The sequence below is a fragment of the Lepisosteus platostomus genome, chromosome 1 (genome assembly GCF_059453375.1).
Source record: "Lepisosteus platostomus isolate fLepPlt1 chromosome 1, fLepPlt1.hap1, whole genome shotgun sequence".
In the NCBI taxonomy this organism is placed as follows: Eukaryota; Metazoa; Chordata; class Actinopteri; order Semionotiformes; family Lepisosteidae; genus Lepisosteus; species Lepisosteus platostomus.
In genome coordinates, this window is record NC_142611.1 from 78,498,990 (window position 1) to 78,520,442 (window position 21,453).

The 21,453-nt window shown below is 41.3% G+C and overlaps 1 protein-coding gene across 5 annotated transcripts in view; it reads left to right on the forward strand.

Moving 5' to 3' along the window:
• loxl3a (lysyl oxidase-like 3a) overlaps positions 1-21,453 on the forward strand; it is a 60,000-nt gene that overhangs the window by 10,580 nt on the left and 27,967 nt on the right. For 4 of the 5 annotated variants that reach the window (XM_088638204.1, XM_088638201.1, XM_088638200.1 and 1 more), the window contains exons 2-5: positions 2,190-2,511; positions 3,125-3,288; positions 8,391-8,605; positions 20,550-20,606. In XM_088638204.1, the coding sequence (XP_088494330.1) occupies positions 2,208-2,511; positions 3,125-3,288; positions 8,391-8,605; positions 20,550-20,606 (740 nt within the window). In that variant the 5' untranslated portion in view covers positions 2,190-2,207. The remainder of the gene's footprint in view (positions 1-2,189; positions 2,512-3,124; positions 3,289-8,390; positions 8,606-20,549; positions 20,607-21,453) is intronic. The other variant, XM_088638203.1, reaches the window with a different exon arrangement.

Below are 21,453 nucleotides of genomic sequence, written 5' to 3' on the forward strand. Positions count from 1 at the left end.
TTAACACATTTCCCACGATTGAATATGAGCATACTCATAGTATGGATATGACTACACTCAATAGTAATTTAATAGTTGGTGTTAATGGAGATATTTTCCCTTTCATCAAGTATTATAAAGCTAATGCACTATGAATAAATAGACGTACAGTCTGTATGTACTACATTTAATTAGTATTGTCATTTTTGCAAATTTAGAGAATTGCAGTCCAAAGCATTTTTTGTCATCCATGTTATGTGAAAAATACGATCAGTCTTTGTATAAACACTACAAGAGAAAAGATTTCCGTACCGAAATCACACGCTGAGCTATTTTAAAAGGTGGAAACTTAGCACGTTACATGTAACCCTGTGAAGAACTCCTCCGATTGCACTTGAAATCGCACCTCTTAAATAACGGGGTGGTGAGGAAGTGGAAAAAGGATTTCAAAGCCAATGTTTTCATCATCTTTTCCGTGCCTCTGATTGTTTGTTAGCTTGATCAGATGTGTGAATCCTCACCAGGGCCATGTAGGATTGGCCTTAAACAGTGCTAGCTAGCGTTGCACAGCCGCCTTTTCTGTGATTCCGTGACTTTCCTTCCACCTCTGTCATCCTGGGGTTGGTGTTCTTCCCTTCTTCCCCTTTGTGGCACGAGACTTTGCCTTGTCCATGCTTGGTCCAGCTGGGATGGAGGCTTCATCTTCCTTGTTGTGCAGACCTGTTTCCTCGGGATGTCCCCTAAATACAGTAGTCAATCATAAGACCAGTACATCGCCAGCAGAAATATAAGTCTCTTATTTAAAGATTTAGAATAGATGATTTCACAATGACTAAGCTTATATAAATACTTAAAGATTCACATTCACCATAGTTGTCTTGTTTCAAGTTCAATAATAATAGAGGAGCAGCAAATTAGCCGATGAGTAAAGTTCCATTTAAAATCCTTCGGCTTGAATGAAACTGCAGCATGATGTGCTTCATGTGGAAGCAGTGTAGTATACTGATTAGGACCTTGGACTTGTAACTAGAAGGTTATAGGTTCAAACCTCTAGTGGACATTGCAGTTGTGCTCTACTTTGCTCAGGCTGCTTTGGGCAGATGCCCTGTAATAGAAATGTATGTAACTTTTCTAATGGCCACTGTGTAATCTGGAGTACATCAGCAGACCAAGGGTCATGAGATGGACCAGCGAAGGAAACACGGGAGAACAGCAGCAGGGAACTGTAGCAAGCGGGCAGGGGAAGCAGGCAAAGCACAGTTCAGATTCGTTGTAGTAGCAGGCAGGGTTCAAAGCTGGGATACATGTAACAAAAGCACAAACGGGGGTTGAGACAAGCCAGCAAAGTGCATTAATCACAGTTTAAAAGCACAAAGTGCATGTCTGGGAGATGAGATAACTTTGAAGCAAGTCAAGAGTCCAGGCAAAACACAAGACGGAGGACTTGGGAACATAGAAGGCTCCAAGCAAACACTACTGTATCACAGAGCCCAGAGCACTGCCTGAGGAGACCTTAAGTAGCCTGTTCCACCTGAGATGGGGAAGGTTGTAATTGCACACAGGTGAAACAGGCTTCTTGTCTGATTTTGTAGCCATGGCAGCTGGCACTGACTGACAGGTGAGTAGAGATGTGGTCAGCTGCTGTGGTAACGCTCCACGGCACTCCAGCGGGGGCATGCATGGCAGCTTTGGTTGAAAGTATCAGCCGAATGTGTTGACATTATATGAATGCTTCTCGACATTTTCAGCTGCGATATAACCATCTTTGGGCTGCACCTTATTCTGTTTGAGCCGTGGTAGCTCAGACGGCAAGGGCGTCTAGCTCCTGACTGGAAGGGCCCTGGTTCAATCCCACGTTGGGGCAAGCAATGTAGTTTGCTCTCATTCCTTCCAGACGGCTCCCAGGTCCACAGCTGGCTTTCCCAATGAGTACCAGGGTTTAATCCTTCTGGGGGTAATAGGCCAGCTGGAGCGTGGTGCTGACCACATCACCTCCACCTCCAGCGTCAGATGGTCAAGAAAAAAATGGTGGCCCTTGCCCCCCATTCCCCATGGGCCTTGATGGCCTGAAAAGGGACCTACTTACCTTATTCTGTTAGATGTACAATAGAGCAACATTTGCTTCGTCATTTTGTTGAGCGTGGTTATGGTCATGTGTTTTGGGTTTAGTCCAAGTGCTGACCCTAAATTGTTCTGTGTCTTGGCTACAGGCAAGCTGTGATCTTGCGATGAAGATGGCAGCGCTGTACCAACAGTGGGGGGTCCTGGCCATGCTCGTGAGTGTCTTGCTGCCCTGCTGTTTATCCCAGCAGACCACTCCCTCCCCGCAGCAGAGCAGCAAGCTCAAGTTCCGCCTGGCCGGATACCCCCGCAAGCACAACGAGGGCCGCATCGAGGTCTTCTACAAGGGCGAGTGGGGGACCATCTGCGATGACGACTTCTCCCTGGAGAACGCCCAAGTGCTCTGCAAGCAGCTGGGCTTCATCTCGGCCACAGGGTGGGCGCATAGTGCCAAGTACGGAAAAGGAACAGGTGAGCCATGTTAATTTCCTCCCTTTATTCCATGGCTCTTGGGCACAGTCTGGTACCTTTTTTGTAAATAACGAATGAAAAGGCAACATTGTGTATCTTAGGAGGTAGTATATTTTGGGTACTGCTTTACTGAAAGACATCGTCCAACCTTACCCAGCCATAGTCATGGAGTGTTTAAATTGTGTTTTCGGGTGGATCCTAATCTCTCACACCTCCGCTCTGCCTGGGTATCTAAGATTCACACCCAGATGTCCTTGGCTCGCGTATATCTCTGAACCCCCCCCAAGCTTCTGTCTTCACCCATGCAGCAAACCCTCTAGCCCAATCTGCACAGTAGTAAGAGGGGGTTTGGGCAGCCTGTTCTCATGGCTGGACTGTCATTCCCTCAGCTAGGTGAGTTACGCTAAAAACGTTTCATCCCACTATCACGTTCATTAGGATCTATCCAAACTACTGAAAAGGTCGGAAGAGTGCTGCAAAGACTATTGCTCTGTTTTCAGAGCAAGGGGAGTGGCATGCTCTGTTTTGTTAGCCTGACTTTGCCGACTGGGGCCGAGGTGGGAGGGTGGCCGTCTTGTTGCCTGAGTCCCCTGTTTCCTGGCTGTGGCTGCAGGGAAGATCTGGCTGGACAACGTGCAGTGCAGCGGCAGCGAGAACAGTATCGGCGACTGCAAGTCCCGCGGCTGGGGGAACAGCGACTGCACCCACGATGAGGACGCGGGGGTCGTCTGCAAAGACGAGAGGCTGCCGGGGTTCGTGGAGTCCAACGTCATTGAAGTAGGTCCCGTCCGCATGCCCCAGGGAAAAGCAAAATCAAGTCTCTTGCCTGTTTTGCTTTTTCCCTCTGTTTCTTAAAAATCCGCTGAGGGTGTGTTGCAGGACTCACAACTGGCAACCCACTGAAGCTCAGCAGGTGTGAGCCTGGTCAGTACCTGGATGGGAGACTCCTGGTAAAAACTAAGGCTGCTGCTGGAAGAGGGGTTAGTGGGGCCAGCAGGGGGCGCTCACCCTGCGGTCCAGGTGGGTCCTAATGCCCCAGTATAGTGACGGGGACACTATACTGTAAATAAGTGCCGTCCTTCGGATGAGACGTAAAACCGGGGTCATGACTCTCTGTGGTCGATAAAATCTTGAAAAGAGTAGGGGTGTAACCCCGCCGTCCTGCCCAAATTTCCCATGCCTCCTAATAATTCCCCTCTAGGAATTGGCTTCATTACTTTGTTCTCCTCCCCGCCCCCCCATTCCGACAGCAGGCAGGTTGGAGTATTTCTCGGTCGCAGTTAATGGCAACGTCAGCTCAAAGATTTGGTTCAAACCACCAAATGGAGACTGGCGTGCCGACAAGCGGACCCTGCTGATGTGGGATTAACGCTAGGATGAGAGAGAGAGAGTGTGTTGCAGGAATGCGCACAGAATGGGATGAAAATGAAATGAAAGGTTATTAAGAGCAGCTTTCAAATGAACAACATAACAGGCTAGGATTGCGAGAGCAAGCCTGTCCTTGCCGGCTGTCCAAGTACCCGCTACCCAGAGTCCGCATCTGAAGATGGTCTTGTTGTTGGATTTTAACTAACACTCCTGATTCTGTGTCTGCCGGAATAACCGGCTGGAGGCAACTTTATCTTCTTGCATGGTGACAGTTTTCTTGCCCTTTTCATTACAGTGGCGCAGGCTGATCAAAATGCAGGGAAATAGCTGGTAAAGTGCAGGCATCTGCTGGACGCAGAGGAGGGATTCACGTTGTTTATTTTAGCTGATTATTAGAAGTTTGTGATTACTGTTGTTTGTTTTAGTTGATCAATGTTAATTTAATCAACTTAAAGCCAATGTATATGTACTTTAATGATCATATAGGGAGGGTTACTTAAGTCTTTTAACTGTACTTAAATGGTTATGGTTTAACAATACATATATCATGCAACTATGCCATTGCATAATGTTCTACGGTATATATACATACTGTATATAGTAATATAATAAATTATCTCTGATATCTTTAGGGGTGGAATTCCACAGTTTTGGGGTCCAGAGTGTAGTCGGGCTTGGGGGACAGACAGGAGACCAGAAATAGATGAGCAAAAGTTGTGAGGTGGGATGATTGTAACTTAGACTGTACAATTCTGTGCTGTGTGTTTGTATTCCTCCTCACCGTTGTGCAAGTCTCTTCAGCAGCTACAGGAAGCGTTTGGTGGAGGTTGTTGCTGCTAAAGGAGGTTCTACCAGTGACTAAATACAAGGGCTCACATACTTTTTCCAACCTAGACTGTGAATGTTTAATCACTGTGTTCAGTACTGACAAGAAGAAGTACAATTGTTTGTGTGTTATTAGTTTAAGAAGATTGTGTTTGCCTGTTATTGTGACTTAGCTGAAGATCAGACTGCATTTTTATGAGTAATTAATGCAAAAATCCAGCTAATTCCATAGGGTTCACAAACTTTTTCTTGCAACTGTACCTATACTATACCTATAGTACATATATATACTATACCTATATAGTACACTATGCCTATACTATACATATTATACCATACTAACATTAACCTAATACTTATCGGATCTATAGGTGCGTTTTGGTCATTCACATTGTTTAAAACCTGAACTTATAACAAATTATAGCTTAATAAAATACGTTAAAGGGTGGCATGGTGGCGCAGGGGGGAGCATTGCTCCTTGCAGTGCTGGGGCCCTGGGTCCAATTCCTGCAGTGCCGTCTGTGTGGAGTTTGAGTGTTCGTGTGGGTATTCTCTGGGTCCCTTTTCTCCACAGCTCAGAGACAGGCTGGTGGGATGATTAGCTTCTGGGAATAGTGGCCCTGCTGGGAGTGTGTCTGTGTCTGCGTGAGCCCTGTCGTGAATTGGCGTCCCACACAGGGTGCATCTTGGCCTATGCCCGTTTTTTGCTGGGAAGGGCTCTGACTCCCCCTTGACCCTGAAGTGAATAAAGGAGTTAGAATGTGGAAGGGTGGATGGAAAACATGTACAACTTTAATTCATACAGTTTGTGAAGCATGATCATAATTACACTTAAATAACACCAGCAAAAACAAATTTACAATGAAAAAATTCCCTTAGTAAAGGGAATCAGTGGATTGGGACTGATGCATCACATGGCTCCTGCTTAAAACAATTTCTTAGCTTGTTGATTGATCTTTCTGAAGCTTTTTTGGATGGCTATCAATGAGTGCATGGGATTCAAGCCAGTTGTTCTGGATAATAGTAAGAATATTTTACAGATTTTGTGGAGAGAGACATTCCATTTTAATTCCTTGCATGTGTTTGTGCACGGTACATCATGTGCAGTTCTTTTCTTTGGCTTTGGAAGCATTTAAATAGGCATCTGTTGAGCATGTGAGAAGCCGTATTTTTTGTTTAAAAATGTGCATTGTTCTACTTTTGTCTCTTCCTTCTTTATGCAGAAACGCCAATTTGTGTTAATCTGCTGAAATGTTGTTCAAAACAAGCAATTAATCCTGACTGATCTGTATCATTTAGGAAAAAAGTAGCCTACTACTTTTACAGACAAGTAGAGGAACGAGTATAATACAGTATACCCCAATTCTAGTGGATTATAGTATACCATACTAAGGTATAAAACACTAATCAAAGCTCTGAGCAAATAGTTAACACTTGTAACATCCATATTCTATATTGTAACTTCTGGTTATGTCAGATATATAATTTTTCACAGCAGGGTGTATAATCTATGCAACAGAACAGCATTGTGCTATGAAACACCATCCCTTCATTCAGCACGCTATTTTAAAAGTAATGTATCTGTTACAATAGGGACGTGTGATTATCATATGCCTGCAAGACCCCACAGGTGAAGTCCTGAATGGAATTAGAAAAGAAATAAGAGAGATACAGTACATGTGCTGAGGCAGCAGTTTGCTCACAGTGACCTGTGGAACTGCACCCTCGTGGCACATTCTTATACTGTGTTGACCTCCTAAGTACAGCTGATTTGTTTGATACCGATGGTGCTTTGCTCTCACACAGTATTTCGTTTTCCATTGTACGCAAATGAAAATATTACACCATTACTGACAATTTGAATATAAAAACCTCAGGCTTACTGTTGGGTGAGACCAAACAGAATACATGCAGCTGGAGTTGGGTTCGAATGACAGATTTCTGCACAGGATAACACCCCAAAAGATGCTCTCAGCCGTTATTTTGCATGTTTTAGGTTTTTAAAACAAGGACAGATTCATATTTGTTGGAATACTGAAATAAGCTGAAAGAAAAAATCTCCCTAACACCTGAACAAGGTAGTGTAATATCTTTTATTCTCTTTGAAATTAATATGGCCCAGATTGGACACGGCAACCAGCCTTTCTCTGTGAGAATGCAGTCATATCCTTGAAAGAAATGATGAAATACAGTTGCCATAAGGCTCCTGGCTCCACAAAAGGATCATAGTTCATCCTGTCAGGAGGCTGGGCTACATCTGCTGCCTTACTGCCTAAAGACAAATAGCATGCTGGTGCTAGACCAGCCACATTAGTTTGCAGCTAGAGTTTCCCAGTTTGATGTCTGTCTGAGGACTATATCTTAAAGGTGTTTGAGTTCAAAGCATTACTGGACAATTCTTTAGAAATGAACGTACAGCATGGTGCTTTTCTGCCTTAGAATGATCCTTTTCCATGCTGGGCATGTGCAGTTTTTAAACACATACTGTTTCTGGCTGAGTTGCGAACTCTCGAAGCTTTCCTGCCCTTTATCAAAGGAGCCTGTTCAAAGAAAGCCGCTGGTAGGAAGTAAGGATGGAAAGTCAGCTGAGGAATTCCTTCCATTTGGCCTCCGGGGATAACGTCTTCTCTTCCGGTGCTGTCTCCGTGTTGGCCCGGAGCCGGAGCTCTGAGACACTGGAATGAAGCAGGTTTGTTCAGGGATGCACTCAGATGGCCAGATGTCAGACACTTCTCTGTGAAGCATCATGTTAACCGTTAGGTAAACAGTCTAGCAGTATGAATCAGCCTTTTGCTGCACTGGGGTAGGTGTGTCCCCTGTGGTTAGACATTTTCTAGTCTGAGGTTACAAAGACTTTTTTATATATATGTGTACTGGCATGTAAGCGTTCACGTTGTACTGTATGGCACAGCATTTTATTTAAATCATCACTCCCTGTATTTTTAAAACTTGTCTCTGTGGCATCTCATGCTCAATAAAATACCTTTTAAAGAAGCACTGGAATTAATCTGTTAATCAAAGGTATTTCTTATAAAAAATATTATTTCAGATCTTTATGAGTGTGAATGTATTTCTGTGTGACTGACAGACATAATGTCTGTTTCATAAACTAGCATGATGTTCATCGTTAACCCCAATTCTAGTGGATTATACATGTATGCATACTTCTAAAATTAAAAGAAAAATCAGGGTAGCAAATTAAAGGATTTTCAAGAGGAGCAGGAATTATTCAAATCTAGAATTTATTTACTGATATTGGCTGTTATTGAAGTGTGATGTGAAGTTTTCTGACAACTGTAATCCTAATTATAATTATGAGGAATTTCACAAGAACCCCTTGTTTTACACCCAGCTGTACCCTTAACAGCTAGCACTTAAGGAGTGGTGTTTAGGCCTCTGGATTTGAAATTCAAAGGTTGTGGGTCCACGTACCAGTTGTTTACTTTCACCGAGATTGCTTTAGTGAAACACCCAGCTGTATAAATGACAAGTCGTATTGGATAAAAGAATAAAAGTGTTCACCAAATAGGGTTTTAATAATTGCAGCCACCTCAAAGGAATGAGGAAGATTCTACTCCAGATTCTAAGTTCTACTAGAGCTTAGCCTCATCTCGTGGAGGACCTGGGGGGGGTCCAATGGTTCGGACTGTGCCGTCTTGGCTGAACGTGAATTCTCCGCCCTTTAGCAAGTGGAGGAGAACCGCGTGGAGGAGGTCAGGCTGAGGCCAGTGGTGTCCTACGCCCGGAAGAGAATGCCCATCACGGAGGGCATCGTGGAGGTCAAGCACAAGGACGGATGGGCCCAGATCTGCGATGTCGGCTGGACCTCCAGGAACTCTCGGGTCATCTGTGGCATGATGGGGTTCCCCCACGAGCGGAAGGCCAACAAGAACTTCTACAAGTAAGGTTCGGCCAGGGTCGATGGTGATGACCCAGCGCGGGGGCGGATTGGGCAGTGCACAGTAGCTTGTGTTTTTTTGGCACGCTATCGTTCATGTCACCGGTCGCTCATTAGGGTGCAGCTTTTAAATAAACCCTCCAGCCTTCGCTAGATGCCTGAAGGAGGACCGTTGACTCCCTGCGAATCGGCAACAACAGCTCGGAGATAGTGGCCTTTCTGGTCGGTAGAACTCTTATGCCTGACTTTTCCCAGTTCTCGCTTGCTGTTTTTTTTTTATTTGACTTGCTTTGCAGCTGAATCACTTTCTTTTTCACTATAGCCGAACATACTGTATGCGTTATACTGTATGTACATATAAGATGTAAGAGATTTCAACAAAATATTGTTTAAAGGGTTTCACAAATATCGCTCAAAAAGAAGACACTTCAGAATTAAAATTTTTCATGGTTCTGATTTTCACTTTTTTGCAAACAGGACTGGGAATTTTGTGAGCTTTTCATCAGCTAATTAGGATTTAACTATCTGTTTTCTTCCAGGGGAGTGAGATGTACTGTGTATCTTATTAAACTATTTTTCATTATTTTTATCCTTTGAATATGTACCCTTGTAGTGTAGAATGTGAGGAATCCGAATTTCACCATGTGTCAGTTATCCCTGCTGCTGGCTGGGCGTCTGATGCCAGGTGTTGTGAGATAGGTGTGTCACCCGGTCTCTCCTTGCCACCAGGAATGTGCTGCTTGCTTCTGTGCTGACAGTGCAAGAAGAGCAAGATGGCATGGTGAAGCACATCTCAGACTACCTCTGTCCACGCAGTCACCTGTTCCAAAGGGCAGGAGCTAAAGCACTAAGTCAAGTTAACAATGACTGGGTGCTCGAATTTAAAAGATGGTAGAGCACCCCTGTCATTATATTTTTAATATGGTACAGTCACAGCTGTGTTCTTACTGAATTTAAAAGCCTGGGTTTATATAAGTTCTTAAGTATTATGCAGCATGGGATATTAAGGTCTTCAAGTCAAGAATTAAAATAAATAATTCTATAGAATACACATTGTGTAACATATAATAATACAATGTATGCAAATGTCCCTTTTTATACGATTATTTCATTGGAGGAAAATACTAAAAACAATTAAAGATAATTTACATGTACAGTAATAAGAATATTATGTTTACACTTCAGATTTGCTGTTACAAATAGGTTGATATTTGGATCTTGTTCTTAAATTTATTTTCTAGTCTTATAAAGCTTGAGTTTACCTTTCCAAGGCTTCCTCCTTACTCCTGAGGTCTAGGGAGCCTAGTTAGAGTCCCTGAGGTTGTGTGGTGATCCTGTGGCATAATAAACCAAGTCAAAATAATCCTAATTGGCAGGTTAGCATTCCTTACCTCATCTGTGGCTTGTTACTAGTTGTTGCTGTGCAATGTTATCGTGAAGCTGAAGCTGCACACTCCCTTTTCTAACCCATTATTGAGATCCTGAGTGTTGGATAAAAATTTTAGGCCTAAATATTCCGTAACCTGCTAGCCCTGTTTGAGATGCCTACAGCAGTCAATATAGTCTCCTGTCTTAAATTACTCTGCCTTGGTTAGGAATGTTAGGATATCTTTTCTGTGTGCAGTACATTAAAGTGCTACAGAGGTTAAATCTGATTCATTCTTTGGGTGACATGAACCTTATGTTATTTTATATATATACCGTATGAGTGCTTGCTGCTAGTGAGCACTCGCTGGGGTCGAGCAAAACAAAAACCGACTCTGAGAATGGAATGTAGTGGTGTTTACCAGGTACAATATGTATAAGACCTTCAATATTAGCATTACCACCTTGTACCCTGATCTTATCAGATCTCGGAAGCTAAGCAAGGCTATGGCTGGTCAGTGCTGGGTTGAGAGACCTCAGGAAAGTCAGGTTGATACTTGTTGAAGATCCCATGGCAACTGTCCAGTAGAACAGGGGTGTCAACCCCTGTATCCAGCTTAAATTGCACCTAATGAATTAAATTGCAATTAATGAATTGAATCACCTGGTCTGCTGTGTACTGGGGTTCCTGGAAAAAGTGGCTGCTGGGCCCCACTCAGCTCACCCACTAGGGTGCTGCACCTCAGAGGCAGATGAAGAGGGAGCCCTCCTGAATGTAAAGCACTTTTGGAATGAGAAATTATAGGAACAAACAGTAAGAAAGCTTACTAATGAGAGCAGGACATTTGGATCAGCTAGCGTGTATGACTGACAGTAGCTCATTAGTCCAAGGATCCCATCCTGCCCCCTCTTGGAAAAAGCCTGAATATTGGCTGCAACAGCATGGCTGGACTCTTGTTTTAGACACAACCCTTGATATACTTCTTTTCTCAGTATTAAATGCACATCTTTTGGCTTGTGTTTACACATCTACTGGTTCTGAAGAAGTGCAGTGGGTCATCTGTGCCTTTGAAGATTTTGAATTCTTGATCCAGCTCTAGTGGCGCAATCGGTCAGCACGCAGTACTTATACAGCAGGGCACAGGGGAGTCATGCCGAGTTTGTGAGTTCACGCCTCACCTGGAGCAGTGTCATTTAGGGCGGAGTGGTGGCTCTGTGGCTAAGGATCTGCGCCTGTGGCTGGAAGGTTGCCTGTTCAAATCCTGTGGCAGAGGAATCCTACTCCGTTGGGCCCCTGAGCAAGGCCCTTAACCCCAACTGCTCCAGGGGTGCTGTGTAAATGGCTGACCCTGCGCTCTGACCCCAAGCTCCTCTCCCTGTCTGTGTGTCTCATGGAGAGCAAGCTGGGATATGTGAAAAGACAAATTCCTAATGCAAGAAATTGTATATGGCCAATAAAGTGATCTTGTAGTTGTCTCTATTAAAGGGTGAAAAATCCAGTTCTTTTTCCTGTCAATGGAAACCCCTTTTTCTAAGGGTGGGGGGTTACAGATCCTTTAGTTTTCTGAATAAGAGGATAAGCAAACTAGAATAATAACTGTCATAATGTGAATTTTCACTAAAAATGGTTAAACTGGGTAAAATAATGTGTAATATTTTAGTTAGAATCTTATTTTCTTAAATGTGTGCATTACCAAATGAAAAGTACAATTTAGAAGGCAAAACATAATGTTACTACAGCTTAAGAAAACACCACCTTAATGGTATATAGTGGTTATTTCTCTATAGTGGCAAAAATTGTTTCATAACTGTTCTTACGCAAGCCAGCTCGATGAAGTTATGCAACTTAGCTTCTTGTGTAACTATACTGTGGCGGGGTTTATACCAATAGAGGCATTATACCAATTTTATACCTTATGAATGCTAAGTTGTTTTTTTTTTACTAAAAAAACACAGAACCAAAAGTATAACTTTGTATAAAATACAGGTAAGTTTGAGGACTGGAATTGAAATCCCACGTTTTCCACTGTATATATTATTATATCTGTGCAGAAGAGACAACTATTCCCTGTTACTGGAGTCAGTATTTTTTCCATATGGATTATCTGGTTAAAAGCCAAGAGAAAGAAATGGGAAACAGATTAGATTTGCCCGTAGAAAAAGTAAATTAAACTTTAATACTGTATATAACTTTTGCCTGGTTATGATGGCAATGCCAATTTCGTAACTTAATGTGCTTTTCATATGCAGGTACTTTATGGTTTTTGTGGTTGATTTTTGTATAAGCTTTAGTTTGGCAGAGATACAGTCTAGGAGCAATAAAGGAAATACGTTTTATGAGTGAACTATATTCCTAAGGTGGCAAAAAATACCGTAGTGATCCATTAAATCAAACTGTTTCACTTTTGTGTCCAATTGAATAACCAGAGTTACATTAATAAAATATTAATCACTGTGTTTGGTTAATCAATAGTTATTACAGATTTAGATCTACATTGCAAATTGCTATCTTACACTTTTACAGGTGAAAAAGCTACACAATGAAATAAAGCTAAATTTAAAAAGTACTGTACAACGTTCATATTCAATCTAAGGTAGGACAGCCTACGATGCTATGCAGCTTTATTGAATTAATAATTGTTGACAAAAATGTTATTGACTAATAATTACGGCATTGTTTTAAAACAGTATTGTTGCTGTAGGATGCATCGTTCCATTGGTAAACAGAACACAAAAAATAATAATGTTTTAAAATAATGCCTTCAATCCAAAACCACAATACACCCAAATCATTGGATAAATTAGTTTCTAGTGACCAAACTGCCTATATGGACTGATTGACCTAGTTTAGGTCCCATACTGTATGACTCATCGTACTCACTGGGTTACTAGTGGCTTGTTGATCTGGGGATGTTATCTCCCATTTCTTGAGTGATGCCAGGACATCAGCTTCAGCAGAATGGCTGGACAGACCACAAGAATCCTTGTGTCAGACGTTCCTTGGTTTCAGTCCTATAAGTACGCCCTTATAATTTTACGTATTTGCTTCACTGTTGGTCCTGAAATAGAAACTAATGTAAAAAAAAATAAAACCTTCAGGGCTGTGGTTCAGCAGAACAAGAGTTCACCACCACCACCAGACTGGTGTCTGTGCTTTGTTTGAATCCAACAAACTGTAACAGACTAAAGACCCCAAAAAACATAAGTTTGTCAAATAAAACCCAACTGTTGCCAAAGGGTGAAAGTTTATAGTTAGAGAAGATAAATGTATAGTGGCGACAAGCCTATAATAAAGTTCTTGGAAAATGTTGCACAACTTGAATTGAAACTTTCGCAGATTTCTTCAAAACCCAAACCTGATTTACTCCTCGCTAGCTGCTGCAATCATATTTATGTTCGCAAGGGTGGACGTCAAATTGTTTGTATACAGTATGTGTCCTGAACCACAAACTTCCACTGTACCAAAATGTTTGGGTAATTAACTTCATAGGTGTTATTCTATAGCTAAAATATGACAAAGTAATTCATACACAAACCAAACTGACTGGCTTGTCTCCATGGTATTTTTCAAGATTCAAAGTGGTTCTGGTCACCAACACTTCAGGTATTTCAATCAAAATGTTACAGACGTAATTCCTGGCAACATCAGGTTTCAGGTTTTCAAAAACTGCAACCTTTAAAACTAATCAGAATGTGATATAAACTGCTGCTGTTCATCAACTAAAATGCATGTTAAACAAGGCCAGTTCATTATGTTTGTAAAACTAATGAATCCCTTTGGAAATCTGTTTCCCTTGCACTGAGGAACATTATGGTGTCATAAATGAAATAACCATATTCTTTTGTTAGTATTTTTCACTCTGGGTACAGGAGATATTAAACAGCAAAGAGGGAGTTGAACCTTCCCATTACCTTTCCACATGCAGTGCTGTGCTAACACATTGCACATGGTTATATTTCAAAAGAGCAGTTAAATGGGAAATTTATGTACTCTGGTCTAGTAGGGGGGAAAAAAGCAGTCATTGAGGTTTCACAAGCATATGTGAAAGGAAGGTGTCCTGACATTTCAGGTCATGCTTTGTGAACAAGGTTTACATTAAAACAACCACCAGAAGCTATACCCTGAGACTTGTCTGGACATTTGGATCAAGTTAGTCGGTCTGCTGACTTACAATAGATAATGTGAGCAGTGAACCACCATAAAATGCAGCTATGGTCAGATGAACAGAGAGATTAAGCTTCAGATGGAGCTTCCTCTATTTTATGTTCAGATACTTCATTCAGTTTTCAACAAAGAACAGAATAACTAATCAATTACAAGTTTTGGTTGCAAAATGTGCAACATTTAGACCTGCTGTCAGGAACCCATTTAAAAGCAGTGGCATGGTTATTGTAGCCATCGAGAAATGTCATTCTTAAATGTTTCAAAGTGCCTCCTGTTCTCAGTTTTACAGTAAGTGCACCCAGTGGTTAATTTCTGTTATTTACAGTAATTGTATTTAGTTTGAAGAATTCCTGTGGATTCTAAAATTAATTATAGCAAAGGATATCAGATGCCTTTAGTGTCAGAGTACAAGTGTCGTAAAGTATACCACAGATTAATTTCTGATTCAAAAGATAGAGAAAAGAAAGTAAAGTCGCATTCTTTCATGAGCACAGGAACTCTCTGTGCAGAGTCAGTGGGAGCATCAAGCCACTTTTTTTTGCCTAATAAGAGCAGAATAAATGTCCAGCGTCTGAATCAAATTGTCTCTTTAAGCTCTTTCCTTGTTTGTAGTGGATGGAAAGGTCCCAAAATAAGTTCTCACAGTTATAATTTGAGTTTAGAGTCAAACATTTGTTCAGAGAGTCACTGACCAGTGACCTGGACCCACAGTATAAAGAGCTGACCTGACATAATCTAGCTTTACTGTGGATGTGTTTTTGCTTTATTATTATTTGCTGTCACCACACTTACACACACAGCTGTGCTGTATATATTGAAAACCAAGATAATGCTTTTCTTTCCAGACATTAAAGTAGTTATGAAAGCATGAAACTGTTTACAGCATATTGTCTTGTTGCCAGGGAATATATGTGGATCAGCTCTGAAGGGTTTTTACACTCACAGCTAATCACTTCAGCTGAGTTGAAAAACAAGTACAGCTAACTCTTAGAAGAGTTCCTTCTTGGCAAAAGGGAGCTCAATTAGACTTTCTGCAGAAGGTTTTATACGTTTTTTTGGTGGCCTCTTATGGCAATGTATATAAAGATACTGTCATACTTGCCATAAAAAACCCGCATTTAACATTTTGAGTTTTTCATGCATCAGAAGTGATAGCAGATGGAGAAATGTTGTTTCAAATCGTCTTTGATTTTTTTTTAAAGCAATGAGGACTGTTATACAGTAAGCACTCTTCTTATAAACCACTTTGATATTAGTCTTTTTACACAGTGCCGAAAGGCAATGATTCTTGACAAAACGAGAGATTGTGTGCTCTTGTTAGTATCATTTAGGATTTTTTTTCTCCCATCTGAAATGCAGTAGTATATTTATTTTTCCTTGGGGAGAAGCCTGGTATAGATGTCTCTACTGGAATTTGTAGTTTAAACAAAGCTGAGTAGGCCTGCGCTCACCAGTGTTGTAGGCTTTAGCAAGAATGATTGAGTCTCTCAAGTACAAAAAGGGTGTTCTTCTCCTGGTTGGACTATAGGGAGCTGGCATTGCTCTTGTCGGGTGGGAGGTTTTATGACTCTCGTGCCACAGGTTAGCACCCGTGTGAGAAGAAACGCGTTCGCGGAGGCCTGGCGTCTCAGTAAATCACCAGTGATGGATGACGGTGTGGGGTCTGAGGGGGAGCAGCAGACACATCTTGAAACGGCCCCAGCTGGTGGGCGTCAGCACTGCCAAGAGGGACTCAGAGGTCAAGCGCTGCCCACGTTTACCTAGACTGCGAGCTCAGGAGAACCAAGGAACGATCTGAAGAGCTTCGGGGGGCTTCTGAGTCACAAGAGCCTTCCTCTGAAGTCATCGCACCTCCACCTCGGCAATTTAAAGTCATTTATTTATTTTTACAGAAACCCAATATTGGGATTTTTCTTTGCAGTTCCCCAAGGAAAAGAAAAACAGCTGCAGTGTAGATGCTGAAACCCAGGGCAGAATGAATGAATTCCAGATCTGGACGTTACGACCGTACCGAAGTGCTAACAGCATGCTGTCGCGATGATAGAGGAGCAGCTTGTTTCTTTCACTAAGAGCCAATTATTTGCGGCCCTTTTAATTAAAAATCTAGCTCATTAAATACAGATAAATTCTGAAATAGACCACAAACGTTTCAGAGACACATACTACACTGATTTATAAATGTGAATTATATCTCGCGTTGTGCATAACTGTAATACCGCAATCCGGACTGTGCAGTGGTATTCAACACAACAATAATTCAATGTGATGTAGTCATTACAAAATATACCTGTATTTTACCTGTAAGACTAAAATTTAGTCTCTAATGAAACCAAACTGTAATAATAAACTTCCTGTTATGTAGAGCCTTTCACAATGCATTGTCTAAGGGTTCTGTGCAATAAAACAACCAAACAAAAGAGGTTGTGTACAGCTTACTATATATTTAAAACACCTTACATGGCTTATAGAGAGATATATCACGTTACTGTAGATCAGTGTAGAGCATAGTACTTTACCAAATGTTTTCTGATAAAATACAGTAGGGTTTCCCAACCTGGTCCCAGGTTTCTTAAAATATAGAATCATTACATTACATTAAAGATAATTTAGGACCAAGTACACTTAAACTAATGGCCCATCATTTTTTAATTAAACCTTTTACTTGATTGATCAGGTGATGTATAAGGCTAATTGGATTGGAGCTCTCCAGGGCCAGGGCTGGAGACCCCCTCCTAATGTAGGGTAATACAGAATTAAAGCTAAAATACAGTAGATGATCAAGTGCAGGGCTGAAAACCTTGTTGTGCTGGGTTCAAGATTAGCTGGACAGGATTGGAAAGTACAGCACCACAGCCTGATTAAAATGCTAAACACCAGCTGTGCTCACAAGTGCACACATAGTAAACGACCAATTATATCTTTAATAACTATATAAAACAGTGATATTTATTACTTGCAGATCCACATTTGTTTTTTTTCCCGTTTACCAGTATAAGTATTTAACAAGAATTTATCTCTGTCTCATCTGATGTAGTCTCCAGCTAGCTCTTTAGATTTTGAAGAGCTTAAGAGGACTATAAAAGCCGCAGAACCTGAGAATGGTTCTCCTGTAACCAAACCTATTTTCCATTAAAACTGAAACATCAAAAGATCATTCGCATCTTTCCTCTGTGAGACATCAGTCCATGATTGATCCTCTCTAAACAGCCGGAGAGCATCTTCGTCACCTGCGCTGCAGATGGGGGTGAGGTTTACCTGGAAAGTTCATGATGAAGTGTTCCGAACTTTCCAGAAAAAAAAAACAATTAGTCTTTTTCAGTGTCAGTTCTGAGAAGCACGTGAAAAGATAAAGTGTAATTTGGGGCCAGAAAATGTTTATGTCTGCTGTTTATTTCGGGGAGGTAATGATATATTTTTCTACTGTAAGTATGGAGTGTTATTGAAGAAGAAAGTTACCTTTAGGAACAGTGTACAGTATACAGTATGAATAAAAACATAAGAAGGGTTATAAATGAAAGGATGCTGTTCATCCCATCCCAACCTAGAGTTTCAGATTCAAGAGTTTGGCTGGGTAGATTGTTCTGTGCCTTAACCTTTTGTGTTTCATTTCTGTTTTGAATGCACTTATGTATAGTTTCCATTTGTAATGTCTGGTTTGTGTTTTAGCAGTGTTCTGAAGACGTTCTTAGGGGTACCTCTGTCAATACATTAGAATGTTTACCTCATCTGTACCCTCTGGTCCTCAGTCCTTGCACACTTGAAAGCTTGCTGCCTGCAACTTGAGAATTAAATCTTTCGTGAGGAACCTTACCAACCTTTTTCTGATAACATGTTCAGAATCTATTATCTAAGATCGCACGACTATCCCCAAGGACTAAAGCCCCACTGACTAATATATTGATAAATGTGAAAAATGATGGAAAAACATTATGCCTGTGTGTTCAAGGAAGAAAGCACATTTGCTGGAATAGCACCATTCATGATCATATTGATCGGATTATTGACTGATATTATTAATTGACCAGAGGATCTCATCCAGTCGTTTCTTGGAAGAAGCCGGGGTACCGGCTTCAACAACATGGCAGGGTAGCTTGTTCCACTCTCCCACAACCAAATGATAATATTGTGGCAGTTGCCTTTTTCTGTCATTTCCTTTGGGCTCAGTGTTCTCTGTAAGTAGTTAAGGGTATTCAATTTTTGTCCTAGTGTGTTCACATTTCCAGTAACCTCACGGTGGCTCTGTGGCTCAGGATCTGTGCCTGTGGCTGGAAGGTTGCTGGTTCAAATCCCACGGCTGGCAGAGGAATCCTACTCTGTTGGGCCCCTGAGCAAGGCCCTTAACCCCAACTGCTCCAGGGGGGCTGTAAAAATGGCTGACCCTGCGCTCTGACCCCAATCTCTCCCTGTCTGTGTGTCTCATGGAGAGCAAGCTGGGGTATGCGAAAAGACAGATTCCTAATGCAAGGAATTATATATGGCTGATAAAGTGATCTTATCTTATCTATAATATTTAACTTAGTATATGAATAATGGTGCAGAATGCAAGTATAATGTAAATAGTGTACTTTCAATTGAGTATTCCTTCCAATAATAAATTGTAACCTATAGTAACCGTCTCTGCATTCCTGGCTACACATAGTTGTTTATTCAGTTCCAGGACAGATTCCAGAAGAGAACAGAAAAGTATACGTTTCCAAATGCTTTTCACCAGAGTGCATCTAAATACTCTGACATCTTTGAATACAAATATTCATCATGAGGTAGTGGGTCTCTTAGTCTGTAAATTTATCATGGTATAATCCCAGCATTGTCAAATAATGGGCAATTACCTTATAATTTTAAGAAATACTGAACTGTGAAGAGTGCAATCAAGAGGAGGGCACTGGGCCCATCTAATTGATTTGAGGATCTCATCCCACAGTTTTGTCTAAGAAGCCAGGATATGGGCTCTCTTTGTTACTCAAGGGGCTGGATATTTAGGCAGGCAGTCAATAGTCATTAGAGTTTTGAATTAAAAAAATTGCACTTTAAAAAAATGCATACAAGTACCTTATTTCATCAGAATAATGACATTAGTGATTGGTGGTGAATACATTTGCAAGTCACTGTATATACTGTAGAAAGTGCTCTGCATCTCTGCATCTGCTTGCATGTGTTTCCCATTTTGTACACTGGTGTCTGTAAAGGACCTAGCGACTCTATCATAAGCTGCCAGGACCGCATAAGATCTAAGACAGATGAAGATTTTCTTTTTGCATTGTTCGGGAAATGGAATATGTTGCCACAAAACAATGGATTAAATTTGGGTCCGCTGAAACACTTTAGAAACTCAGTATACAGTATGATGTCCTTTTCTGATGTGGTTTCTAAAAATGGTTTTCTGACTGGTGGTCACTACTATTGTTGAGAAGATACAGTATGTGCAGTACAAAAATGCCTAGCTGTTTATGTGGGTACAGATATAATGCATGTTGGATAAAAATGTTATTTTTTTATAATTGATCATAGTAAAATCTGTTGAAATAACAAATTCAAAAGTCGAGTGTGGTACGGATCCCTTGGTGTATTCATATTAGATACCCCTGTATAGGTGACTCATGCCTGGTGTGTGCACTGCTGATTAAAAGATGGCACACAAGCTTGGTCACACAAGCTTGGTCTCCCTCTCATTCCATAAAGGAAACATGAGTCCAGTAGCATTAACTTCTGATGCTTAGCTGGGTTAGGTTCTGGCAGTACAGTGGGACCTACAGTGGGACATACAGTCTTCCCGAAGAAGAAAGATTTGAGACATGGTTACCAGGTGGCATGAGCTATCATAATGAAAGACTATGGCACAACATCAATGTTGGCATTGCTGTGACAATTGGTAGAACTTGGGTCTCACAGTGTTGTCAACATAAAACTGTGTGGTTTGACCCCACCTAAAGTTGGCGTGCATAGCTCGCTGCATTGGAATCCAGCAACATTGAACAGATGGAGGTGGTTATTTAGTTTAAGCAGAAGAGACAACCCCACCCCACAGAACAAGAAAAACGTTCAGATGTTCTATGTGTCTGAGATGTGGGTTGGTTCCTGGCTGGTTTCTTGTTGACTTTATGGATTTGCAGGTATCATGGGATGCCTGAGACATCCCATGCAAGAATTAAAACAAGACTTCAGCCCACCTGTCAGTTGTAAATCGTAAGCCCAGTTGTTGAGGGTAGGCTTCAGCTGGACAGACACAAAAACTTGTGTTAGACAACCTGGCCACCATCCTCTGCTGGGTTTGTGATTTGCAGATGGCATGTAGGCCTAAGTGTTGTTATCAATATTCTCCATTCATGAGCTGCAAGTCTTCCTGAACTTTTGACACTACTGCTATGGCTTCTGTGTGCTGCGTCGATTGACAAGGTTTTTACCTCTTCACTGTTGCAGACGAATTAAAAAGAGGGCTGCTAAGGCAAAACCAAAGATTGTTGGGCCCAAACTCAGGTAATTTGGTGAGGGAAAATCCGTTACCGTATTTTCCCACTAGAAAACTCTGTGTTGCCTTGTTTTGTGGAGTCTGTGTTTAGATAACACAGGCGAAGTATGTCACAACTCCAGCATGTTGGACCGAGAGACTTTTTCTTCGTCATTTGAACCTCATGTTGGAAACTCAATTTGTACGAGAAAGGTGTTTTGTGAAAACGTTAAGTGACGTGAAAGGTCACACAGGTAAACTAATTCCTCAGAAAAATAATGTTTTAGGGTACTGTACTTGTTTGGTTGTTTAAAAGTTATTCATTTTCAAAAGTTACATTTATCTCATTTTACAGTTCAATAACCAGAAATTAAATTACATTCTTAACTTTACTCACTTAAAATTATTTTGATTTAATTTAAAGCCATCTGCAATTTAAAATTAGATTTCTTCCAATAACCACGAAGCACTATGAAGATCAATATTACCTACTCATAGAGAATGAATCAATTTTTCAGTGTGTTCCCTTTATCTATCATTTATTTTAGTTCTGTGCAAATGTTAAAAATATCGATTTGGGTGCTGCTGATTAAATTAAACTTCCAGGCTTTTCTAGTTTCCCCATTAAAATATGTGGGCTGGTTAACAGGTTAAGTCCAGGCACATAAAACCATTTCCACCAGATGGCCCTTCACAGATCAGAAACCCCATTGCTTGATGGCCAATTGCATCTGGATCGAAAGGAGATCCCAGCTGCAAATCAAACCCCAGTGAAAACTGAGTGTCGACAGGTGTTTGTGGGATTGACGCGATCAGCTTGGCCAGTGGTCAGAGATTGAGATTCAATCCGGTGAACGCTTGAGCTTCTGTGGAGAG